The 22,444-nt window shown below is 43.7% G+C and overlaps 1 protein-coding gene across 1 annotated transcript in view; it reads left to right on the forward strand.

Annotated features, from left to right (window-relative positions):
* agla (amylo-alpha-1,6-glucosidase and 4-alpha-glucanotransferase a) overlaps nt 1-22,444 on the forward strand; it is a 108,335-nt gene that overhangs the window by 46,953 nt on the left and 38,938 nt on the right. Inside the window, exons 11-19 of the mRNA XM_089007483.1 lie at nt 2,323-2,510; nt 3,143-3,266; nt 5,620-5,783; nt 6,947-7,048; nt 12,150-12,305; nt 13,927-14,077; nt 14,937-15,061; nt 15,174-15,286; nt 18,664-18,798. Of these exons, the coding sequence (XP_088863609.1) occupies nt 2,323-2,510; nt 3,143-3,266; nt 5,620-5,783; nt 6,947-7,048; nt 12,150-12,305; nt 13,927-14,077; nt 14,937-15,061; nt 15,174-15,286; nt 18,664-18,798 (1,258 nt within the window). The remainder of the gene's footprint in view (nt 1-2,322; nt 2,511-3,142; nt 3,267-5,619; nt 5,784-6,946; nt 7,049-12,149; nt 12,306-13,926; nt 14,078-14,936; nt 15,062-15,173; nt 15,287-18,663; nt 18,799-22,444) is intronic.

Raw genomic sequence — 22,444 nt, forward strand, 5'->3', positions numbered from 1 at the left:
TCTCTTCGGCCTGTTGCCGTCGGGGAGGAGATTGCAGATTCTCCATGCTGCAATCGGAAGGCTCACGAATAGTTTCTTCCACCAGGTGGTCAGGAGTCTCAACTCCTTCTCCTTGACCCTCCCACATTTGCCTGTGCCCTTCCCCTGCCTTCTGCACTCTTACACTCAGCATCTGACATCTGCTTCTTGCACAATGAATTACTTCAATTTAACCTGTAATAGTCACAACTGCTGTTGTTTCCATTGTTTATATGTTTGTCTTTTTATACAGTGTACTCTAGATTCACTGCCTTGAGCTGTGGGTATTTTAATACACAGTTGTACATTGAGCATATTTGACAATAAAGTTGACCTTTACCTGGCTATCATACAGCTCTTTTTAAGAATCAACGAATCAAAGTCAGCTTTATTGTCAAACATGCTAATATGCATGACATACAGCATAGATGAAATTAATGTCCTCTCGGACCCAGCGTGCAAGACGTGCAAGGCACTTATAACGTGGCTAAAAGACATACAATTGACAACAGACAATACTTGTAATTTCTGTATGTAAAGTGAGGTAGTGTCGTCTGGAAAGAATCAGAATCAGAATCAGAATACCTTTATTCGTCCCGCAATGGGGAAATTTGCAGTCCACAGCAGCAATTGAAGAGGGGTGGGAGTGAAAGGATAGAAAACAAGATATTCTAAGCATAACAAAATAAAATAAAGTGAGGCAGTGACGTATTTAAAGTGAGGTAGTGACATATGTAAAGTGAGGAAGTGACGTATATAAAGTGACGTAATGTAGTATTGCAAAAACAAACAACAAGAAAGGGTTGAAGTGAGGTCTTGCAGAAAAAAATGAGAAAGAATTAAAAAAAATAGAGTTCAGGATGATCGTACAGCATGTAGCGTGTACTCAGAGTTCGGTGAGTGTGGCAGTGGGAAGGGGCAGGCTGGGCAGGGCTGGGAAGGAGTTGAGTCTCCGGACTGCCTGGTGGCAGAAACTGGTCTTGGCTCGGAGACTCTGCACTCTCCTATCCGATGGCAGCAGGCTGAAGAGGCTGTGGAAGGAGTGTGTGGGATCGCCAGCGATCCTGCTGGCTCTGCGGGTGAGGCGGGTGTTGTAGATGTCCTGAAGGGGGGGGGGCACCGATGATCTTCTCAGCTGTCAGCTGTAAGATCCTCATATTTGTTTTCAAGTCTTTCTTGGCCTTGCTCCACCTACCTCTCTGAGCTCCACTGCAACCACACACCTCTCCGTTGCCTCAGGTCTGCGGACTAGACATCAGAGGTACCAAGAAGTAAGCAGAAGCTCAAAGCCTATTCCGTTGTTTGTCCCTCTCTTTGGAATGACTTCCTACTGAACATTCGGCAACCCCCCTCACTTTCCATCTCTAAAACCTGTTTCAGAATTCCTTTGTATTCTTTGGCTTTTGACTCAGCATTACTCCGACCTGACCTTTGTTTTACTTGTTTTGTGTGTTGGACCGTTCTTGTTATGAATTTGTTTTCTGATAAGATAATACATGAAAGAAAACCTTTATTTGTCTCACATTGGAGAAATTCCCAATCTACAAAGTAGAAACTGAGCGGAGGTGCTGCCTGACCAGCAGACTATGCCAAAATGGATGGCCCAAACTACCTGTCAAGGGAAGAATTTTGAAAAGCATGACGGATTTGTATTGTATATTGTTGTTTATGTGACAGTTGCTCTATGTACATCACTTTGTATACAGCGGTGGTTGTTTTTGTCACGTGCGAATTGACAGCTGGGGGCCGCCTCTCCCTACCTCTACCACCTGCTGTTAATTTTCTAATCACGGACACAGTGTATTTAGGCGGGTCGCGGTCACCTCGCTAGTGCCGGATGATTGACGTTACCTCGCATCTCAGCTGTACCCTGGACTCTCTCGTCAGTACGTGTGTCTATTCCGGTCCGAGGTGTTTTCCGCCGCGTCCCGTAAATTTTATTCGCCTTCCGGGATTGTGCGTATTTATGCACCACCGTGTGCGTTTTGCTTTCAGACGTAGTAGGCGGTTCGGTCTTCCCCTTGCCTGCCTACGCATCGTGTTTTAGTCTTCTTTATTTGTTACTTCCCTGGTGCACTTTGTTTTTTGGACCAGCGCCTTTTGTTTGTTAATAAACATCTCGCAAGGATCGTCCGTCTCTGTCGCCTGCTTTGGGATCCAAACACTCCCCTACGTTCTGACCAGTCAGCTGCGTTCGGTCTCGCTCGGAACGTGACAGTTTTACAGTTCTCTACAAATGTAGTTGAATTGGGTGTAGGCTGACTGTAATTCTTTGTGTGTTGTCTTCATGTCTGCTTACTTTAGGATCCAATGTCTACATTCGGCGGGAGTTGATATGCTGGGGCGACAGTGTAAAACTTCGCTATGGCAAGGGACCGGAAGACTGCCCTTTTCTGTGGGCTCACATGAAGAAATACACTGAAATAACGGCCAAATATTTTCATGGGGTCCGACTGGATAACTGCCACTCTACACCACTACATGTTGCAGAGGTAAGCCTTTTTTTTAATTGTCAAAGTGACCAGAGACATTTAGATCTGAAAATATAGAAAACCCATTGTTCCAGTTAGTGAGATGCGCCTCTGATGTTTGATCCAAAAACAAAAATTGATACAAAATGTATCAAATGAAAAGCTCTCCAAAACTGCTGTATACTGTTTACAAGTCTCATTTTCTCATTACAAGTCTCTTCTTTTCTCTCTGTCTGTAATGTAATGTTTTGTCCAGGCCATGCTTGATGCAGCAAGGGTGGTCAGGCCCAATTTGTATTTGGTAGCTGAATTGTTTACAGGCTGCGAAACCATTGACAATGTATTTGTGAATCGGCTAGGAATTAGCAGCCTTGTAAGAGGTACTAGTTCAAACAAACTAATAATGGGATGTTTCTCTTCCCCTTTTCTTGTGTTTCTTTATGCTTTCAATTTGCTTCCATTGTGATTTCTTCGACTGCATTAATTAATGCTGTGTGACTTTTCCCGATCTGTTTGCTGTCACTAACCGACTTCATCTTTTATAACAATTGCTTTATGAATTCCTTTCTACATTTCCTTTTTGCCTACCTTTTTTGCACACCTTAATGACTTCTTGGGCATTGATGTGTTGCTTTGTGGTGGTGGTTGACCAGTTCATGCTCGATGTGGCTAGAGCAGTGCGCCCGAACCTGTATGTGGTCGCTGAACTCTTCACTGGCAGTGAGGAACTGGATAACATCTTCGTTACAGATCTAGGGATTACATCACTCATACGAGGTACAGTATTGTATTTATGGATAAATTACTATTTAGTATTTGGCTACAACATGTTTAACAATGCTATTTTAAGCATTCAAATAGAATGGGAACTCATCAGAGTGCTAATTGCAGGGCACATTTGGATGGAAAATCATTTACCCTGAGCTAGGGATTATTTAGTGTACAGTCAACCAACATGCATATTTTTGAAATATGGGAGGCAGTCCAAGGAACATGAAAACTCCAGACAGTAAACCTTCTAACCCTAAGACAAATGGGAAAAGAAGTATATCTGTACGAACCATTTATCCACTCTTGAATATCCTGATACACTGCCAAATGGCTAATTACATAGATGTACTTATTTATAAGTTACACGAACCTTTGCAACATCCTTGAACTGGCTGTGATGAAATTCGGGAAACATAACTGTTAGTTTTTAAATTATTTTGTCACTATCAAGCAACGACAATCTAATTACCAGAGATTTTTTTATTGCTGTTTGCAACGGTTAAAGGACAACCGACGCCCGGACAAGTTGTGTCCATAATTTGTAAAATCACTTCAAATGACTTCTACTGAGCTTATTTTACAAAGATTCCACCGCATATAGCTCTGTTTTACGTTTTAAGACTCGCGCTGAATATTCAGGAAGTCTTGTTTTTGAGTTGGTGACGAGTCCTGACGTAACGTCACGGAGGGAACGCCCCTGACCGAGAAAGCCACACACAATGCATTTTGCGGTACTTTGTTTGGTCTGAAAACTTCGTGTTGATGGCAAAATTAGAAGGAAAACACATAGATAACGCGATGGTGGATCCTTGTGTGTTGCACCAACACAACTATTTGATATTCGCTGACACAAATTCCCAGCAGACAAATCCGCCCATTTCCAACGAAGCTTTGGCGCCATCTTCTGCATTTTCTAGGACACTACACATCATTCCTGACGCCTCAAAATGACTTGGAAGAACTTCTTTAATCGATTGCAAACATTTATGATTTCCTCTTCAGAACTATTTGAATCATATTAATAACTGGATCAGTAACAAGAAAGCATCTTCTCTGAATCTGAAGCCATTGTTTTGATTCTCGAGCAAGGCAAGACGTCTTGGCGTGACGTCACAAACTGGGGGCGGGAGTTTCTGAAAATGCCCAATTCGCAGCTCAATTTTTGCCGTTTTACCACATTTTAAGTCATTTTATATTGCCTGCGTGTTTTTATATTTTAGATGATATAAAACGTTTTTCTGATGTCAGTTAGGAAACAAAAAAATTGTGTCGGTTGTCCTTAAAAAAAGGTCGACATTTTCAAATCCAGTATGACAAAATGTTAACCTTTGACTAAAAAAATGGCAAAATCTGTAAAATATCCCTAAAACTTGAGCACTGTTATTGATGTGACTGAGCATGACTGAAATAGACAATTTTAAAGAAATTTGGTACGACCTGGCGATACTGACCACTAATTCATCACGAAACAAAAACTGTGCATCCTGTTTTTCTCAGAGGCGTTACATATTATCATTTAATTGAACCACAAACTATCAAACATGCTGTTATGCGGCGAGACAGCAAGCAGTTGGAAAGATGATAAAAGTTCACTCAGCCAGATCCAGGAAGGATATTTTGAGTTTTCTTTATTTGAAGTCGAGGTGGATGTCGGTTTTCGGCAGACCACAGGTAACACTGCTCTCCAGGCTGTCCTTTCTCCCTCTTATTTCTCCAAGTGACTTCCTCAGTCTTGTTTTAAAGGTGCTTCACCTGAGATTCTGGCCAATCAGGTCCCAGCGGCAATTGGCCATTCCCAGGTGGTTGCAATCACCTTCTCAGAGACAATTAGTGGTCGCCCGACTCTACTGTTTTGGATGGGGAGAAATGTGCACCTTTCTCCCATCCAAAATCCAGAAAACATGAAATTATTTAACATTTCCTTTGGTATCATGACACATGCTGTGATGGTTAAGGAGGAAGTGGATTGGTAGCTACATTTTCATAACACTGTAAATGTGTGAGAATGAAGGACAGCATGTCCCTTTTTAGCTACAGGTAAATATGAAACTATCAATGTCACTAAGTACGATAAAACAATGTACAATGTGTATGTATATGTAAATATTGTTTGCAAAACATGTTTTATTCATGATCACATGATAACTCATTTTTAATTGGCCATCGTTGTATTGGCATAGGCAAATTATTTGTCAAACATGAACTAGTCACCATCGCATGCACTCTGGGACACCTTTGCCCACGCTGTCGCGTTGCTCAGTTTGCAGTGGATTTACACACGGCTTTTTATGATGTCAGTAAAGTTACAAGGTTTTCCCTCTCTGTCCTGTGCTTTTTTTAACCCTTAATTTTTTTTTAGAGGCCATGTCAGCTGGTGATAGCCATGAAGAGGGCAGATTGGTCTATCGTTATGGCGGGGAACCAGTTGGAGCGTTTGTTCAGCCGAGTCTCCGCCCACTGATGCCCTGCATTGCACATGCCATGTTCCTTGATGTAACCCATGACAACGAATGTCCTATCCAGGTGTTTTATTTAGGAAATCTTCTTTTCCTTTCGGCTTTTCCCTTCAGGGGTCGCAACAGTGAATTAGAGTCCTCTATCTTCAGAGGTTTGATTTGCATGTTTGTTTTAGCCAAGCTTTTACGTCGGATGCCCTTCCTGACACAACCCTCTGTATTTATCCGGGCTTAGGACCGGCTACAGAACAAGCAATTCGATGAACTTAATAAAGATGAAAATGCTCAATAAAACGGCAATGACAGCAAGGATAATATTCGGCAATAACAAAGGGAGAAAATCAATGCGTTTTCGCAATGAATTACATTGAAATTAAAGCCCAGCAATTTTTTTAACTCTGTCTTTTTCATCAATCAATTTTATTCAGGAAATATAATTACGTAACTTGTCGTTGACAAAATAACAAACAAATAATACTTACCAGGATATGATTTGTTGTGGGACTCGTTGTGGAGTTAGCACGTAAACTTTACAATTACAGGGTTTGATTGGTGCTCCGGCCACCATGTGTGTAGTTTGAATGTTGTCTCCGGGCCTGTGTGAGTTAATACAGTTATTTAAATGTACAGGTAACATCCGAGTTACGACCGGGCTCTGTTCCGACAAAACGTTCGTAAGTCAAACAGTAAGTCAAAATCCATTCAAAATGGCCGACGTGACATTTACACGACAGGATAGTATACGATGTCAATCAGTTGTTTTTAAGCAACATTTTCTATTGAATACTATTATATACCAAACTGTTTACTGCTCATTTATACATTTTATAACTTTTAGTGTCATTTTTATCATTTTATATTTCATATACGTATAGATTTTTATTACTGTATAACTGTACCTGTAATGTATACAAAACTGTTTACTGTACAGTTCATTTATAAATGTTATACTTACCTTTTAGTGTCGTTTTTATCATTTTATTTCATTCTATCGATTTTTATTACTGTACCTGTAATGTAGACAAAACGGTTTACTGTACAGTTCATTTATAAATTTTATACATACCTTATACCCTAATGGGTCTCGGAGGGAAAATTTATGAACCACCCTAAAGTGGTTCATAAAATGATTGAATGAATCATGTATTGTTGTTTTCCCCATAAAGTGCCTTCAGAGATTCTTACGGCTCGCATGTCAAATCTTAAAGCATTCTTTGTTTGTTTTTGCAGCTGCGTTCAGCACTAGACTCTCTTCCAAGTTCTGCTATGGTCTCGATGGCCTGCTGTGCTACTGGCTCCACCCGAGGATATGATGAACTTGTACCACATCAAGTAATGGACACACATGAATAGAGACACACAAACACACACTCGCGCACGCTTGCACCCGCGCGCGCACACACATACACACAAACGCATGTGCAAGTACATTTTGCAGTCAAAATGGGCTTACCAGTACTTGTTTGAAAGTTGACGATGATTGACACTATCCACTTTTTTTCCTATCATGATGAATCTGCAAATTTAAAATGCACGCTCAATCCCAGCAAATGGAAATTACCTCCAAAAGCTTCATTCAGCCAACTAGTGTCTGTTGTCCCATCCAGCCTGGCTGGAACCAACCTGATTGCATTATATTACACCTTTGTTGGCTGAGACGTAATGGCAAATTCAAAGTAGAAAATAATTCCCCCATGGCGAGGTTCCACGGTTTGTATGTAATCAAACACTGCCTCTACGAATAATGATCAGCCGGGTAGCTGATGACTTTTGGTGTGTATCTCACACAAAACATTGCAATTTCCCAGCATGAGACAAGTGTTCAGATGCATTCACGCCATTCAGTGATCAAAAGTACAGTCGAGCCCAAAATTATTACTCATTAATCAGTTTGGGCATGACTATATAAGTGATGCAATTTATAAATGTTTGGACTGGGGACAGTGCCACTCAAGAAAAGACAGGAAGCAGATGAAGATGTTGATGTTTTCTTTGGGAGTGACCAGGTAGGATAGGATCAGGACCTAAATTTAATTTGTCACTTATTGTTCAAGTGTATATCAGTCATCAGTACTTTATTTCAAAGAAGTACAGATGACGGCTGAAGAAACCAACTCGTCGATATGAAAGGCTTTCTGATTCAGATTCTGAAAATACACTGATTCAATCTGAAGCAGTTTTCTGCACCCTCTTTGTTTGATGAAGCAGTTACAGATAAAGAGAAGATCAAAGTGTACTCCCCCAAAGGGATCATAGATGTCATGCTCAACCTGTGTAAACGTTTGAACCTAGCAAAGTTTGAAAGTCAACAAGAAGCAATAGAAAGAAAAACTGGAAGAACAAAAGATCGGTTCACTTCTCATGTCCCATTTAAAATCCAAGTGGTGACTTGAAGTTCCAAATACACTTCTGCGCTCAGCACTGACACTCCTATTTTATATCTTTCCATCCGCACCAACGGATACTGGAATAGCACCAACATTGCTGCTGAAAATATCATTGTCAAACTTCTTGTAAGCCACCGTGAAACTGAAAAAAACAAAAACAACAACAACACATGCAGATGGAAAAAGCGTTAATATTCATGTCAGGTATAGAAAGAAATAGCAGAAATCTATTATGCATGATATCAACCTGGGTAGAAATAGCGCTCTGGTTGATTGATTAGGATTTAGAGCAGGGGTCGGGAACCTTTTTGACTAAGAGAGCCATAAAAGTAAAATATTTAGAAATGTTTTTCAGTGAGAGCCACACACGGGCGCACGCATACGCACGCGCACGCACGCACGCGCGCGCACACACACACACACACACACATGCAAGCACGCACGCGCGGCCACTTTTCAACAAAATGTCAGAATGTATTATCTAAAATAACTTTGTGATAGTACTCACCGTTAAAATGAATGGTATTCCGCTTCTCGTGATTGGTAAATATCCAACGAACAATCGGGTCTATAGGCGAAGCTAGCCTGCACACGGCTCATAAGCTTCCACACTTTCTATCTGCAATATACTTCTTGCAGAATATATTGATGCTAACGTTAACATGGGGCTTGTTAAAATGTCACTGACATTCGACTGTTTCATCGATGGAATTGTTTCACAGGGCTGTTTCAACATGACAGCCAGTATCATCCAATCAAAATTGCGCTCTCCGCCAACCTAGGTCAGTATCATCCAATCAATATAGCGCTTTCCGCCAACTGCAGCCCCAACAGGAAATGAACGGCGAGAAAATGAGAATATGTATTTAGTTTTATCGGCGAGCCATATGCAATCATCAAAAGAGCCATATATGGCTCGCGAGCCATAGGTTCCCGACCCCTGATTTAGAGGAATGGTGGCAACTTAAAACATCTTTTGATAACTCCTGTGAGGTATCATTCAATGTTGTAGGATGTCTCAATAAAAACAAAATCAGAGTGCAAAAGCAGAATTAGCAATAAAAACATGCAATAAATATGAGCGATGATAATATCGGCTGCTTTTCTTCACAAATAACAATGACACAATGCAATAATGGATCTCTTCTCCAGCGCTCTGCAATTTTTCACTATATGTGTGGCATCACATGTGCCCACTGCAGCTTTGATGTCTTTGAAATGTGCATTTTCCCACGCATGAATATTGGTATAAAAGTAGCTGTCGCGGGACAGAGAAGATTCATTCGGACTCAGACACGCATACAACTCGCAGAGACCGCACAGTATCGGACGGAGTTTCACAGCACGACTTGCTCGACTCCACGCCATGATCAAGCTGTGGGATACATCTGCGTGTCACTTCCCTGGGAGTTTCGACAACTACCAATTTACAAAATAAAGAGAAACATCAAACTCTTTATATGCACTTGTCAGAGATATTCGGTCGGACACTGTGGACAAAGGCTCGAACACAGGGAGATTGTCTTTTACGGCAGGGGACACAGTCATTCGTGACAGACGCCCAAATTCTGCAGCCCTCTGCAGATTTATTGAGCAGCCAAGCTATTTATTGAGAGTATATGCAAATTTAGGACAACGACATATTTTTTTTGTTCCCCAACGGACATCAGAAAAACGTTTTATAGCATCTAAAATACCCAAAACACGCAGGCTGATATTTTTAGTCAAATGCAAAACACCAATAAAAATGACTGAAAGTGTCCCAAAACTGCCACAAATGAGCTCGAAACTGGGGAGATTCAGAACGTCCTGCCCCCTTGTTCATGACGTCACTTTAGGTCACAAACTGCCTTTCTTCAGAATCAAAACAATGGCTTCAGAGAGTTCAGGTTCGGAGAAGATGCTTTCTTGTTAGTCATCCAGTTATGAATATCATTCAAATAGTTCCATCCATCCATCTTCTGCCGCTTATCTGGGGTTGGGTCGCGGGGGCAGCAGCTTCAGTCGGGAAGCCCAGACTTCCCTCTCCCCAGCCACTTCTTCTAGCTTGTCCTGGCGGATCCCGAGGCGTTCCCATGCCAGCTGGGAGACATAGTCTCTCCAGCGTGTTCTGGGTCGTCCCCGGGGTCTCCTGCCAGTGGGGCATGCTCGGAACACCTCACGAGGGAGGCGTCCCGGGGGCATCCTAATCAGATGCCCGAGCCACCTCATCTAGCTCGACTTTGAGCCCCTCCCGGATGACCGAGCTTCTCACCTTATCTCTAAGGGAGAGCCCGGACACCCGAAGCAGAAAGCTCATTTCAGCCGCTTGCATTCGGGATCTCGTTCTTTCGGACACGACCCATAGCTCATGACCATAGATGAGGGTTGGGACGTAGATCGACCGGTAGATTGAGAGCTTTGCTTTGTGGCTCAGCTCCTTCTTCACCACGACAGATCGGTACAAAGTCCGCATCACAGCAGACGCCGCACCGATCCGCCTGTCGACCTCTCGCTCCCTTACACCCTCATTCGTGAACAAGACACCCAGATACTTAAACTCCTCCACTTGAGGCAAAATCTCCTCCCCGACCCGGAGAGGGCACTCCACCCTTTTCCGACTGAGAACCATTGTCTCAGATTTGGAGGTGCTGATTCTCATCCCAACCGCTTCACATTCGGCTGCGAAACGCTCAAGCGAGAGTTGGAGAGCTCCACTTGAAGGCCCCAACAGTACCACATCATCTGCAAAAAGCAGAGATGCTATACTGAGGCCACGCTTCGGCTGCGCCTAGAAATCCTGTCCATAAAGGTTATGAACAGAATCGGTGACAAAGGGCAGCCTTGATGGAGCCCAACCATCACTGGAAACGATTCCGACTTATTGCCAGCAATGCGAACCAGACTCTGACATCGGTCGTATAGGGACCGAACGGCCTGTATCAGGCGCTCCTGTACCCCATATTCCTGAAGCAACCCCCACAGAACTCCACGAGGGACACGGTCAAACGCTTTCTCCAAATCCACAAAGCACATGTAGACTGGTTGGGCGAATTCCCATGCACCCTCGAGGACCCTGCTAAGGGTGTAGAGCTGGTCCACTGTTCCGCAGCCGAGACGAAAACCACACTGTTCCTCCTCAATCTGAGGCGCGACTTTCCGACGGACCCGCCCCTCTAGGGCGCCTGAATAGACCTTTCCAGGGAGGCTGAGGAGTGTGATCCCTCTATAGTTGGAACACACCCTCCGGTCCCCCTTTTTAAAAAGGGGGACCACCACCCCGGTCTGCCAATCCAGAGGCACTCTCCCCGATGACCACGCAATGTTGCAGAGGCGTGTCAGCCAGGACAGCCCCACATTCAAATAGTTCTTAAGAGGAAAGCATAAATGTTTGCAATCGATTAAAGAAGTCCTTCCGTATCAATTCGAGCCGTCTGCAAGCGATGTCCAGAAAATGCACAAGATGGCGCACAAGCTATGTTTCGTCCAGTATATGGAGCCACTTATAAGAGCCGTAAAGCCGCCTGTGATTGGTTAAATTCCATAGTAGAAGACAGAGGGGTGGGTTTTACGCACACACACAAAGGAGACCGCCACAATTCGAACAGGCACACGACTTCAGAGATGTTGAGACGAGAGATAAAGCTGCGACAGCGCTACAGAATAACAAATGACACGGTGGAAAGTGGATGTTTGTCCGATCGGTTTGCTCCACTAATATGGCGATTGCTCCCTTTCACCAGGTGAGCTCACAGTTAGTATGCAGTGTGGCTAAATGAGTAAATGACTTCAGCTATCCAAGCGCCAAATCGCTAACTCTGGTTAGCTTCCTCGTTCGCCTACGCTCGTTCTCGACTGCTTTGCTCCGTTGGAAATGGGCTGATTTTTCCGGCTGAATTTGTGTAAACGTACACCTTCTTTATGCGTGTGTTGGCTGCGACACAACGATTCACCATTGCGTTATTTATGTAGTTTTTTATGTAGTTTTCCTTCTAATTTCGCGATCAATCACGCGTGTGTGCGTGTGTGTGTGTGTGTGTGTGTGCGTGCGTGTGTGTGTGCACAAGATTTCTGTTGTGAAAGAGGAGCGTTTCTACCCCAAGTGGGACCCTTCTGCCTCCCTGGTGTCCGCCAGCGAGATTGGACCACAGACGGGCATCGTTGCTGGGAAACTGGCACTTAACACGTTGCATCAAGAACTGTCTGCTCAGGGCTTCATACAGGTATCATTTCATCATAATTTTTTTCTTGAAATATATATCAGATTTTAAATAGTTACAAATATCTGTTTGACACCTTTGCCTGTTTAAAGACAAGGTGTGGCAGGCCAACTCTTTTGTTGTTTTGCTTTGTTGTCCTCAATGTATTAGCCTATTTCAATCTGTCTCCTCGCCAGGTGTATGTGGATCAAGTTGATGAAGACATTGTTGCCATTACTCGACACTGTCCCAGTACACATCAGTCAGTGGTGGCAGTGTGTAGGACAGCTTTCAAGAACCCGAAAACACATCATTATAGCACTGATATACCACCAATGTTCATACTCATTCGATGCAATTCACAAATTTATTCGGGAATTAAAAATTGGTGAGCTGACGAGGCCTCTTTGATGAGAAGCGAAACGTCCGACACCTTCAAATAAGTATATTTTATGAAAATCGCTTCTCTAAATCCTTCACTAAACCGATATGGTAGTGTGAGATTCAATTTGGATCGTTCGTACAATAGCCTGCTTAGGCAACATAGGATTAGTAATGCTGATGAGGTGATACCGGAGAAAGTGGAGCGATCAGGCCTGTCGTTAGTCAGGACAATAGGAACAATCAGTGGAGCCGCAGGGAGTAGTCCTCTGCTCCCCCCAACCTGAGAGCAGGGACCTGTCATAGCAGGGTCCGGCACCGCCATGTCTGGACAGTAGGAATATATATATATATATATATATATATATATATATATATATATATATATATATATATATATATATATATATATATATATATATATATATATATATATATATATATAGGGCCGATACTACCAGTAAGACTTTAGTTCGCTGAAGAAGCATCTTGGATAAGAAGTGAAACGTCCGACACCTTCAAAGAAGTACAGATGACAGCTGAAGAAACCTTTTCATCGATGGACCACTCCTGTATGACTGAGAGGTTACGCAGACACTTCAAAGAAGTACAGATGACAGCTAAAGAAACCTTTTCAGGCTAAATGAGTAAATGACTTCAGCTATCCAAGCGCCAAATCGCTAACTCTGGTTAGCTTCCTCGTTCGCCTACGCTCGTTCTCGACTGCTCTGCTCCGTTGGAAATGGGCTGATTTTTCCGGCTGAATTTGTGTAAACGTACACCTTCTTTATGCGTGTGTTGGCTGCGACACAACGATTCACCATTGCGTTATTTATGTAGTTTTTTATGTAGTTTTCCTTCTAATTTCGCGATCAATCACGCGTGTGTGCGTGTGTGTGTGTGTGTGTGTGTGCGTGCGTGTGTGTGTGCACAAGATTTCTGTTGTGAAAGAGGAGCGTTTCTACCCCAAGTGGGACCCTTCTGCCTCCCTGGTGTCCGCCAGCGAGATTGGACCACAGACGGGCATCGTTGCTGGGAAACTGGCACTTAACACGTTGCATCAAGAACTGTCTGCTCAGGGCTTCATACAGGTATCATTTCATCATAATTTTTTTCTTGAAATATATATCAGATTTTAAATAGTTACAAATATCTGTTTGACACCTTTGCCTGTTTAAAGACAAGGTGTGGCAGGCCAACTCTTTTGTTGTTTTGCTTTGTTGTCCTCAATGTATTAGCCTATTTCAATCTGTCTCCTCGCCAGGTGTATGTGGATCAAGTTGATGAAGACATTGTTGCCATTACTCGACACTGTCCCAGTACACATCAGTCAGTGGTGGCAGTGTGTAGGACAGCTTTCAAGAACCCGAAAACACATCATTATAGCACTGATATACCACCAATGTTCATACCAGGTATGGAAATTACACGTGGTTTGTTTCCTTGTAATGATAGATATACAGTACCTGTCTGTCATTTTTTTTATTGACTCATTCGATGCAATTCACAAATTTATTCGGGAATTAAAAATTGGTGAGCTGACGAGGCCTCTTTGATGAGAAGCGAAACGTCCGACACCTTCAAATAAGTATATTTTATGAAAATCGCTTCTCTAAATCCTTCACTAAACCGATATGGTAGTGTGAGATTCAATTTGGATCGTTCGTACAATAGCCTGCTTAGGCAACATAGGATTAGTAATGCTGATGAGGTGATACCGGAGAAAGTGGAGCGATCAGGCCTGTCGTTAGTCAGGACAATAGGAACAATCAGTGGAGCCGCAGGGAGTAGTCCTCTGCTCCCCCCAACCTGAGAGCAGGGACCTGTCATAGCAGGGTCCGGCACCGCCATGTCTGGACAGTAGGAATATATATATATATATATATATATATATATATATATATATATATATATATATATATATATATATATATATATATATATATATATATATATATATATATATATATATAGGGCCGATACTACCAGTAAGACTTTAGTTCGCTGAAGAAGCATCTTGGATAAGAAGTGAAACGTCCGACACCTTCAAAGAAGTACAGATGACAGCTGAAGAAACCTTTTCATCGATGGACCACTCCTGTATGACTGAGAGGTTACGCAGACACTTCAAAGAAGTACAGATGACAGCTAAAGAAACCTTTTCATTGATGAACAGCTCCTGTACATCTGAGATCTTATACAGACATAAATTATGTTTTTTTTTTACATTTATTTAATCTCACGCACTATTCTTGTTCCTCAACATTTCTCCAGGGAAAATTGAAGAGGTCGCATTGGAAGCAAGGACAGTGGAAAGACACACTGAGAGTTTCAAAAAGGATGACAAATACATCAACGGGATGCCTGAATACACAGTCGAGATTAAAGAGCATATTCCAGTAAAAAATATATATATATATATATATATATATATATATATATATATGCATAATACATGATTATGTGCATGCCAAGGTTTATATGTTCACAAATATTTGTATACATTTACAGTTACAGGAGAGCTCAGTGGTGACCCAAGCTCATGTGACATCTAAAGGTCGATCAGAGTTTGTACAGCAAATCAGCTTTTGCAATCTAACACCGGGAAGTGTCATTGCCTTCAGGTACTTTAGTAATCATAACGTACACAAAATGCAGATTTTTATTGTTTCAGATTCCAAACCCTTTACATTTGGAAGGCATACTCGACTAAGAGCAGAAGTGAACATTTGTGAGCAGCAGTATAGCTTCATGCCAAAAAAGAGCACGACGGATGCAGTGTTTGCTTTAAGAATGCTGATAGAGAAGTACAGAAAGAATTGCATTGTGTCTTTGTAAATCTGGAGAAAGCGTACGACATGCCTTCCAAATGTAAAGGGTCAGGCTCAGAGAAGAGCTGTGGTATTGCATGAGGAAGTCTGGAGTGACAGAAAAGTATGTCAGAGCGGTGCAAGACATGTATCATGACTGTAAGACAGTTGTGAGGTGTGCTGTCAGTGTGACTGAGGAATTCAAGGTGGAGGTGGGACTCCACCAGGGGTCAGCTCTAAGCCCCTTCTTATTTGCTATGGTGATGGACAGGCTGACAGACGATGTTAGACAAGAATCTCCTTGGACCATGGTGTTTGCAGATGACATTGTGATCTGTTGCGAGAATGGGGAACAGGTGGCGGAGAAACTAGAGATGTGGAGATATGCCCTGAAAAGCAGAGGAATGAAGATCAGTCGCAGCAAGACGGCATACATGCGTGTGAATGAGAGGGATCCAAGTGCAAGAGTGTTGCTACAGGGAGAAGAAATAAAGAAAGTGGAAGATTTTAAGTATTTGGGGTCAACTGTCCAGAGCAATGGAGAGTGTGGAAAAGAGGTGAAGAAGCGTGTCCAGGCAGGCTGGAGCGGCTGAAGAAAAATGTCAGGTGTGATGTGTGATAGAAGGGTTTCAGCTAGGATTAAAGGAAAGGTGTATAAAACGGTGCTGAGACCAGCCATGATGTTTGTACTGGAGACAGTGCCACTGAAGAAAAGACAGGAATCAGAGCTGGAGGTAGCAGAGCTGAAGATGTTGAGATTTTCTTTGGGAGTGACCAGGTTGGATAGGATAAGGAATGAGTACATCAGAGGGACAACTCATATTAGAGGCTTTGGAGAGAAAGTCAGAGACCAGACTGAGATGGTTTGGACATGTCCAGAGGAGAGAGAGAGACTATATCGGGAGATGCATGCTGAGCCTTGAACTGCCAGGCAGGAGACCAAGAGGAAGACCGAAGAGGAGGTTTATGGATGCGGTCAAAGAGGACATGAAGGTAGCTGGTGTGAGAGAAGAGGATGCACAAAACCGGGATAGATGGAGGACATTTATTCGCTGTGGCGACCCCTGAAGTGAAAAGCCGAAAGGAAAAGAAGAAGAAGACTCATGTTTTTTTTTAAATAATGTAATCCAACATGACATCCCAGATCAATCACTGTTTTGGGAGAAATTACAGTATATTAATGCATTGCAAATAATTTTATTACGGTCGGTAGATAATCATGTCCAACAGCCCTTCTTTGTATGCCACTCACACAGACATTTATAGACCACATTAAAGGACAACCGACATCTCCAGACGAGTTGTGTCCATAATTTTTAAAATGGCTTCAAATGACTTCTACTGAGCGTATTTTACAAAGATTCCACCGCATATAGATATATGTTACCTTTTAAGACTCGCGCTGAATATTCCGGAAGTCTTGTTTTTGAGTTGGTGACGAGTCCCTACGTTACGTCACCGAAGGAACGCCCCTGACCGAAAAAAAAGGACTTATTGTAGCAGTACTTCCATCACGTCAATGCATTTTGCTGTGCTTGTTTGGTCTGAAAACGTCATGTTGCACCAAAAAGAGCCAGAAGAGGGCGACCAAGCTCCATATAAGGAATTTATCAGCCTGTGGAAACGGGCTGATTAATTCCTCACAGGAGCTTGGTCGCCATTGTCTGCCTCTTTTTCGGTGATACATTTCCCCCCAATGTTGCCTCAAAATGGCACGGAATAAATTCTTTAATCGATTGCAAACATGTATGCTTTCCTCTTCAGAACTATTTGAATCATATTCATAACTGGACGTGGAACAAGAAAGCATATTCTCCGAATCTGAAGCCATTGTTTTGATTCTCCAGCAATGCAAGACGTCTTGGTGTGACGTCACTTACTGGGGGCGGGATTTTCTGAAAATGCCCAATTCGCAGCTCAATTTTTTGCAGATTTTGGACAATTTAAGTCATTTTTATTGGTGTTTTGCATTTCAATAAAAATATCATGCGTCTTGGGTATTTTAGATGCTATAAAACATTTTTCTGGTGTCAGTTAGGAAACAAAAAAAGTGACGTTGGTTGTCCTTTAAGTCCATTCATTGTATCATAAGCTATCATAACCAATACGGACTCATTAATGGAATGAAAATTATTTGTGTTGAGCTACATCAAATTAGCACAGCTTGAGACATATGCTACATCACGAGTAGAGATCCATGTGTGCTGTGAGGTGAATTATTGTGGAATCAGAAATTAGCAAAAAAAAATACAGGCGACTGCCCTCGACTGCCGGAATCTTTTGCTCTCGTGGCATTCTTGGCACAGAGAACCAGGGCATCAGGCAAGTGTGACAGTAGTAACAGGATCTTTTATTTTCATTAATTTTATTTTGGATCATTTGTTGAATTGTATTTTTGTATTTTCCTCACATCCACTGCGAGCTATGAGAGCAGCCTAAAAACCCATGAAAGGCACCTGGCCCAGTGAGAAAGAGAGAACGCTACACTGTTGCCAGGTGGAATTTTAAAATATGTATTTTTGACAGAGAATAGTGTTTATCATCTCAGTAAATCTCGTTATTTTGAGATGCATACTTATCACTTTCAAACAGTTTCCCCAAAAAATGGTGGGGCGGATTGGTTTCTGAGAGAAGTCGATGGAATAATCTATAGCAGGGGTGGGCAAATTTTTTAACTCGCGGGCCACAATGGGTTCTAAATTTGACAGAGGTGCATGTGGAGGGAGTGTTTGGGACAGATATACTAAAGCATTTGAAGGACAACCAACACCTAGGTAATAACAGTGTCTGAAACTCATGACAAAAAGTTAGTGGACACCCGGGCAGACAACTCTGAAAAGTTGCCGGCCCGGCCATAAAGTTGCCTGCCCCATTTTGCCTATCCCAAATGCTCCCTTGCCTAATTCAGGAAACTCAGAGTTTGGGCTGCGAGTTGAAGCCCATACTGTATACCTTTCGTATTTTGAAATCTCATTTGTAACAAGAGGCAATATTTTCCTCTTGAGGCATTTCATAATTTGAAGATTTCATTTGAAAAGACATTTGTACAATATTTGTAAATATTGTAATATGCAATGTTGGCAATGCAAAATGTACTGTACATTAGCTTAATTTTTACCTTGTATCCATGGTTTTTTTTTTTAAACCCAGATATATATCACAAATTGCTAATCCCTTTCTCTTCCTTTTAGGGTAAGTTTGGACCCCAAAGCCCAGAAGTTGGTTGGGGCACTCCGATATTTTCTGGCCCAATTCAACGTAAAATACAGAAAAGGCAGTATAGCAGATGAGAACTCATCAGAAGTCCTGAAAATACCTTTGGCACAGTGAGTTGACATAGATATGTTTTTACATTTCAGCCTTTGCAGGAATGTCACTTCTGCCACGACAGACCGCAAAATAGCTATTTGCGTTTCTTGAACCCATTTAAACTGCCATAAAACGTGTATTTATGTATCTTTATAAACAATTATCTTCAGAAATGGTCATAACTTTCTGTGCCGTTGGACGTAGTACAAGACAAGCGTGTGAATGAAACTTGGCTTTTCATCACGTACTTGGTGATGGAGATGAAAGGTGGCGATGGATAGCAGGAATGTATCCAAAGGACTGGCAGCCCTCAAAGTATTCCAATATTTGACTCTGCAGCGCATCGTGAGAAGAGCTGAGAAGATCATCGGTGTCTCCCCCCCCCTTCCAGGACATTTACAACACCCGCAGAGTCATCAAGATCGCTGGCGATCCCACCCACCACTCCCACAGTCTTTTGAGCCTGCTGCCATCGGGCAGGAGACTGTCGAGTCTCCGAGCCAAGACCAGCAAGCTCAAGGACAGTTTCTGCCACCAGGCCGTCAGAAGACTCAACTCCCTCCCAGCCCTTCCCTTTCCTACTGCTACACTCACCGAATTCTGAGTACACGCTGTACTATCATCCTGAACTCTATTTTTCCTTTTTTCTGCACGACTTTAACGAGTCCGAGTGGTTCTGCCTCGTGATTCCCCCGATCTCTCTGTCCCACGCTACTTATATCAGAATCAGAATCAGAATCAGAATACCTTTATTCGTCCCGCAATGGGGAAATTTGCAGTCCACAGCAGCAATTGAAGAGGGATGGGGTTGGGGTGGGAGTGAAAGGATAGAAAACAAGATATTCTAAGCATAACAAAATAAAAATGTCAACTGTATACTGTGCAAATGTAGATGTGCAAAAACCGTTCTATAAACAAGACTGTACATAGTGCAGAATCAAGAGATGCATTTAGATATATTGCAACAACCCATATTTACAAGTGTCCAGTTTTTTTTTTTTTTTTTTTTTTTTCACATGTGATCATTGGGAATTGTGAAGCCTGACAGCAGTCGGTAGGAACGAGCGGCGGTACCTCTCCTTCTTGCAGCGCGGGTGTAATAGTCTCTGGCTAAAGGAGCTACCCAGAGCTGTCAGGATGGGCAGGAGGGGGTGGGAGGGGCTGTCCGTCATAGCTTTTAGTTTAGCTAGCGTCCGTCTGTTGCCCACCTCCTCAAGAGAGTCCAGCGAGCAGCCCACGACAGAACTGGCCCGCTTGACAAAGCGCTCCAGTCTTTTTCTGTCCCGGGTGGTGATGCTGCCTGACCAGCAGACAATGCCATAGTGGATGGCTGATGCCACCACAGAGTCATAGAAAGTCTTTAGGAGTGACCCCTGAACTCCAAAAGACCTCAGTTTCCTGAGGAGGAAGAGGCGACTCTGTCCCTTTTTGATTAGGGCATCCGTGTTTGTTGTCCAGTCCAGTTTATTGTTGAGAGTAGCACCCAGGTACTTGTAGGAGGTCACCCTCTCAATGTCCGAACCCTGGATGTTCAATGGTGCAGGTGACGATTGTTTCCTGCAGAAATCCACCACCAGCTCCTTGGTTTTGCCAGTGTTGATCTGGAGGTGATTCTGCTGGCACCAGTCCACAAAGTCCTTTGTCAGTCCCCTGTACTCCCTATCGTCTCCCTCTGTAATGAGGCCGACAATAGCTGAGTCGTCAGAGAACTTCTGAAGGTGGCAGGTTGGGGTGTTGTAGTTGAAGTCCGAGGTGTAGAGGGTGAAGAGGAATGGAGCCAGGACTGTTCCCTGCGGCGCTCCGGTGCTGCAGAGAAGCCTGTCCGACTCACAGTTCTTTACCCTCACGTACTGTGGCCTGTTTGTGAGGTAGTCTGTAATCCAGGATGTGAGGTGATGGTCGACTCCGGCATGCTGCAGCTTGTCCCCCAGTAGACTGGGCTGGATGGTGTTGAAGGCACTGGAGAAATCGAAGAATGTGATCCTCACCGTGCTCCCAGCATTCTCCAGGTGCAGCAACGCCGTATGGAGGAGGTAGATGATGGCATCCTCCACACCGATGCTGGGCTGGTAGGCAAACTGCAGCGGGTCCAGCGATGAGCTTGCCAGCGGTCGCAGGTGGGCGAGGACGAGTCTCTCCAGCGTCTTCATCAGGTGAGACGTCAGCGCCACCGGTCTGTAGCTGTTGAGCTCTTTGGGGTTGGCAATCTTGGGCACTGGGACCAGGCATGACGTTTTCCACAGCTGTGGAACTCTGCCCAGCTTCAGGCTCAGGTTGAACAAGTGCTGGACAATGTCACACAGCTGGTCGGAGCAGGTCTTGAGGAGTCGGGAACTGATGTCATCCGGACCTGCTGCCTTCCTCACCTTCATCCTCCTCAGTTGGTTCCTCACCTGCGCAGTTGTGACAGACAGGCAGGAACCAGGAGGCAGAGTGGCGGCTGAGGGTGTGGCAACGGTTGGGAGGGCAGATGTTGGTTGTGTTTTAAAAAATATATGCATTTCTATGCGTGGGTATGCATCAGGCTGAGACGCACTTGAAAGACATCAAAGACATTAAAGGGTTGAAAGGCGCATTTCCGTGTGACGCCACGGGGCTCCCCTCCTGGATCCGAAGTCGGTGAAAGCGATGAAGGAAAAATAAAGAAAAACAAAACTTGTTTGGCCACACGGAGAGGTCATGCACGATGACAGTCGATCACCGGGCATGGCGGGCGTCGGTGGGGAGGTGGCCGATGAAGTTTCGGTGGTGGCTGAAGTCATTATACGGGAGCATGGTAATGAGTGCTCTATGACTGCCGGTTTGAGTCGATCGATGGAAACTTTCCTCGCGGCCGTCGAGTCAAATCCGGAAGGTCTTCACACCGCAGAGTCGTTCGGCTGGGGTCGTTCGAGTCGAGGAATCGATGAGGGAGCGTGAGGATGAAGGAGCGTGGGGTTGGTCGTGCTGCCATGCACAGACAGGCCGGTCATCTGCGACGGTGACGTTGATCGCGCTGCCATGGCGCTCTGCAGGAGACTGAGGAAGAACGCTGACGTCAGCGGCCAAGTCGACTATGAAGCATCTTCCCAATGTCAGAATGTGGACATATACGATGTCCGATCATGGACATAAACGATGCAGCTAGTTGCAGAGTCGCCAGGCTAGTTGGATGATGATGGCCATTGGGGGTGTGGCAGGTTTCACAGTGGGGGTCGGGGTGCCCACAGGTGGTGGCGACCCAATCGTGAGTTCGGCTTGAGGGGTCTTGCTGTGAAGTTGCCGTGTTCATGGGCGGCTGGGAGTCCTTTCCATTCGGAGAGTTGATTGGGCTGAGGAGGAGAAAAAAATCCTCCTGGCCCTCTCGCCAATGAAGAGTTTGAGTGGTTCTGCCTCCTGATTCCCCGATCTCTCTGTCCTGCGCTACTTATATATGCATTTCTATGCATGGGAATGCATCAGGCTGAGACACATTTGAAAGACATCAAAGACATCAAAGGGTTGAAAGGCGCACTTCCGTGTGATGTCACAAACTCACCGCAACCGTTGTTTTTGCATTACGACACAACGTCACTTTAAACACCACACTACCTCACTTTACATTCACAATCTACATGTATTGTCTGTTGTCAATTGTCTGTCTTTTTTAGCCACAAAAGTGCCTTGCACGCTGGGTCTAAGAGA

This window comes from Hippocampus bargibanti, linkage group LG11, assembly GCF_051943395.1.
Source record: "Hippocampus bargibanti isolate YZ-2025 linkage group LG11, ASM5194339v1, whole genome shotgun sequence".
Lineage (NCBI taxonomy): Eukaryota > Metazoa > Chordata > Actinopteri > Syngnathiformes > Syngnathidae > Hippocampus > Hippocampus bargibanti.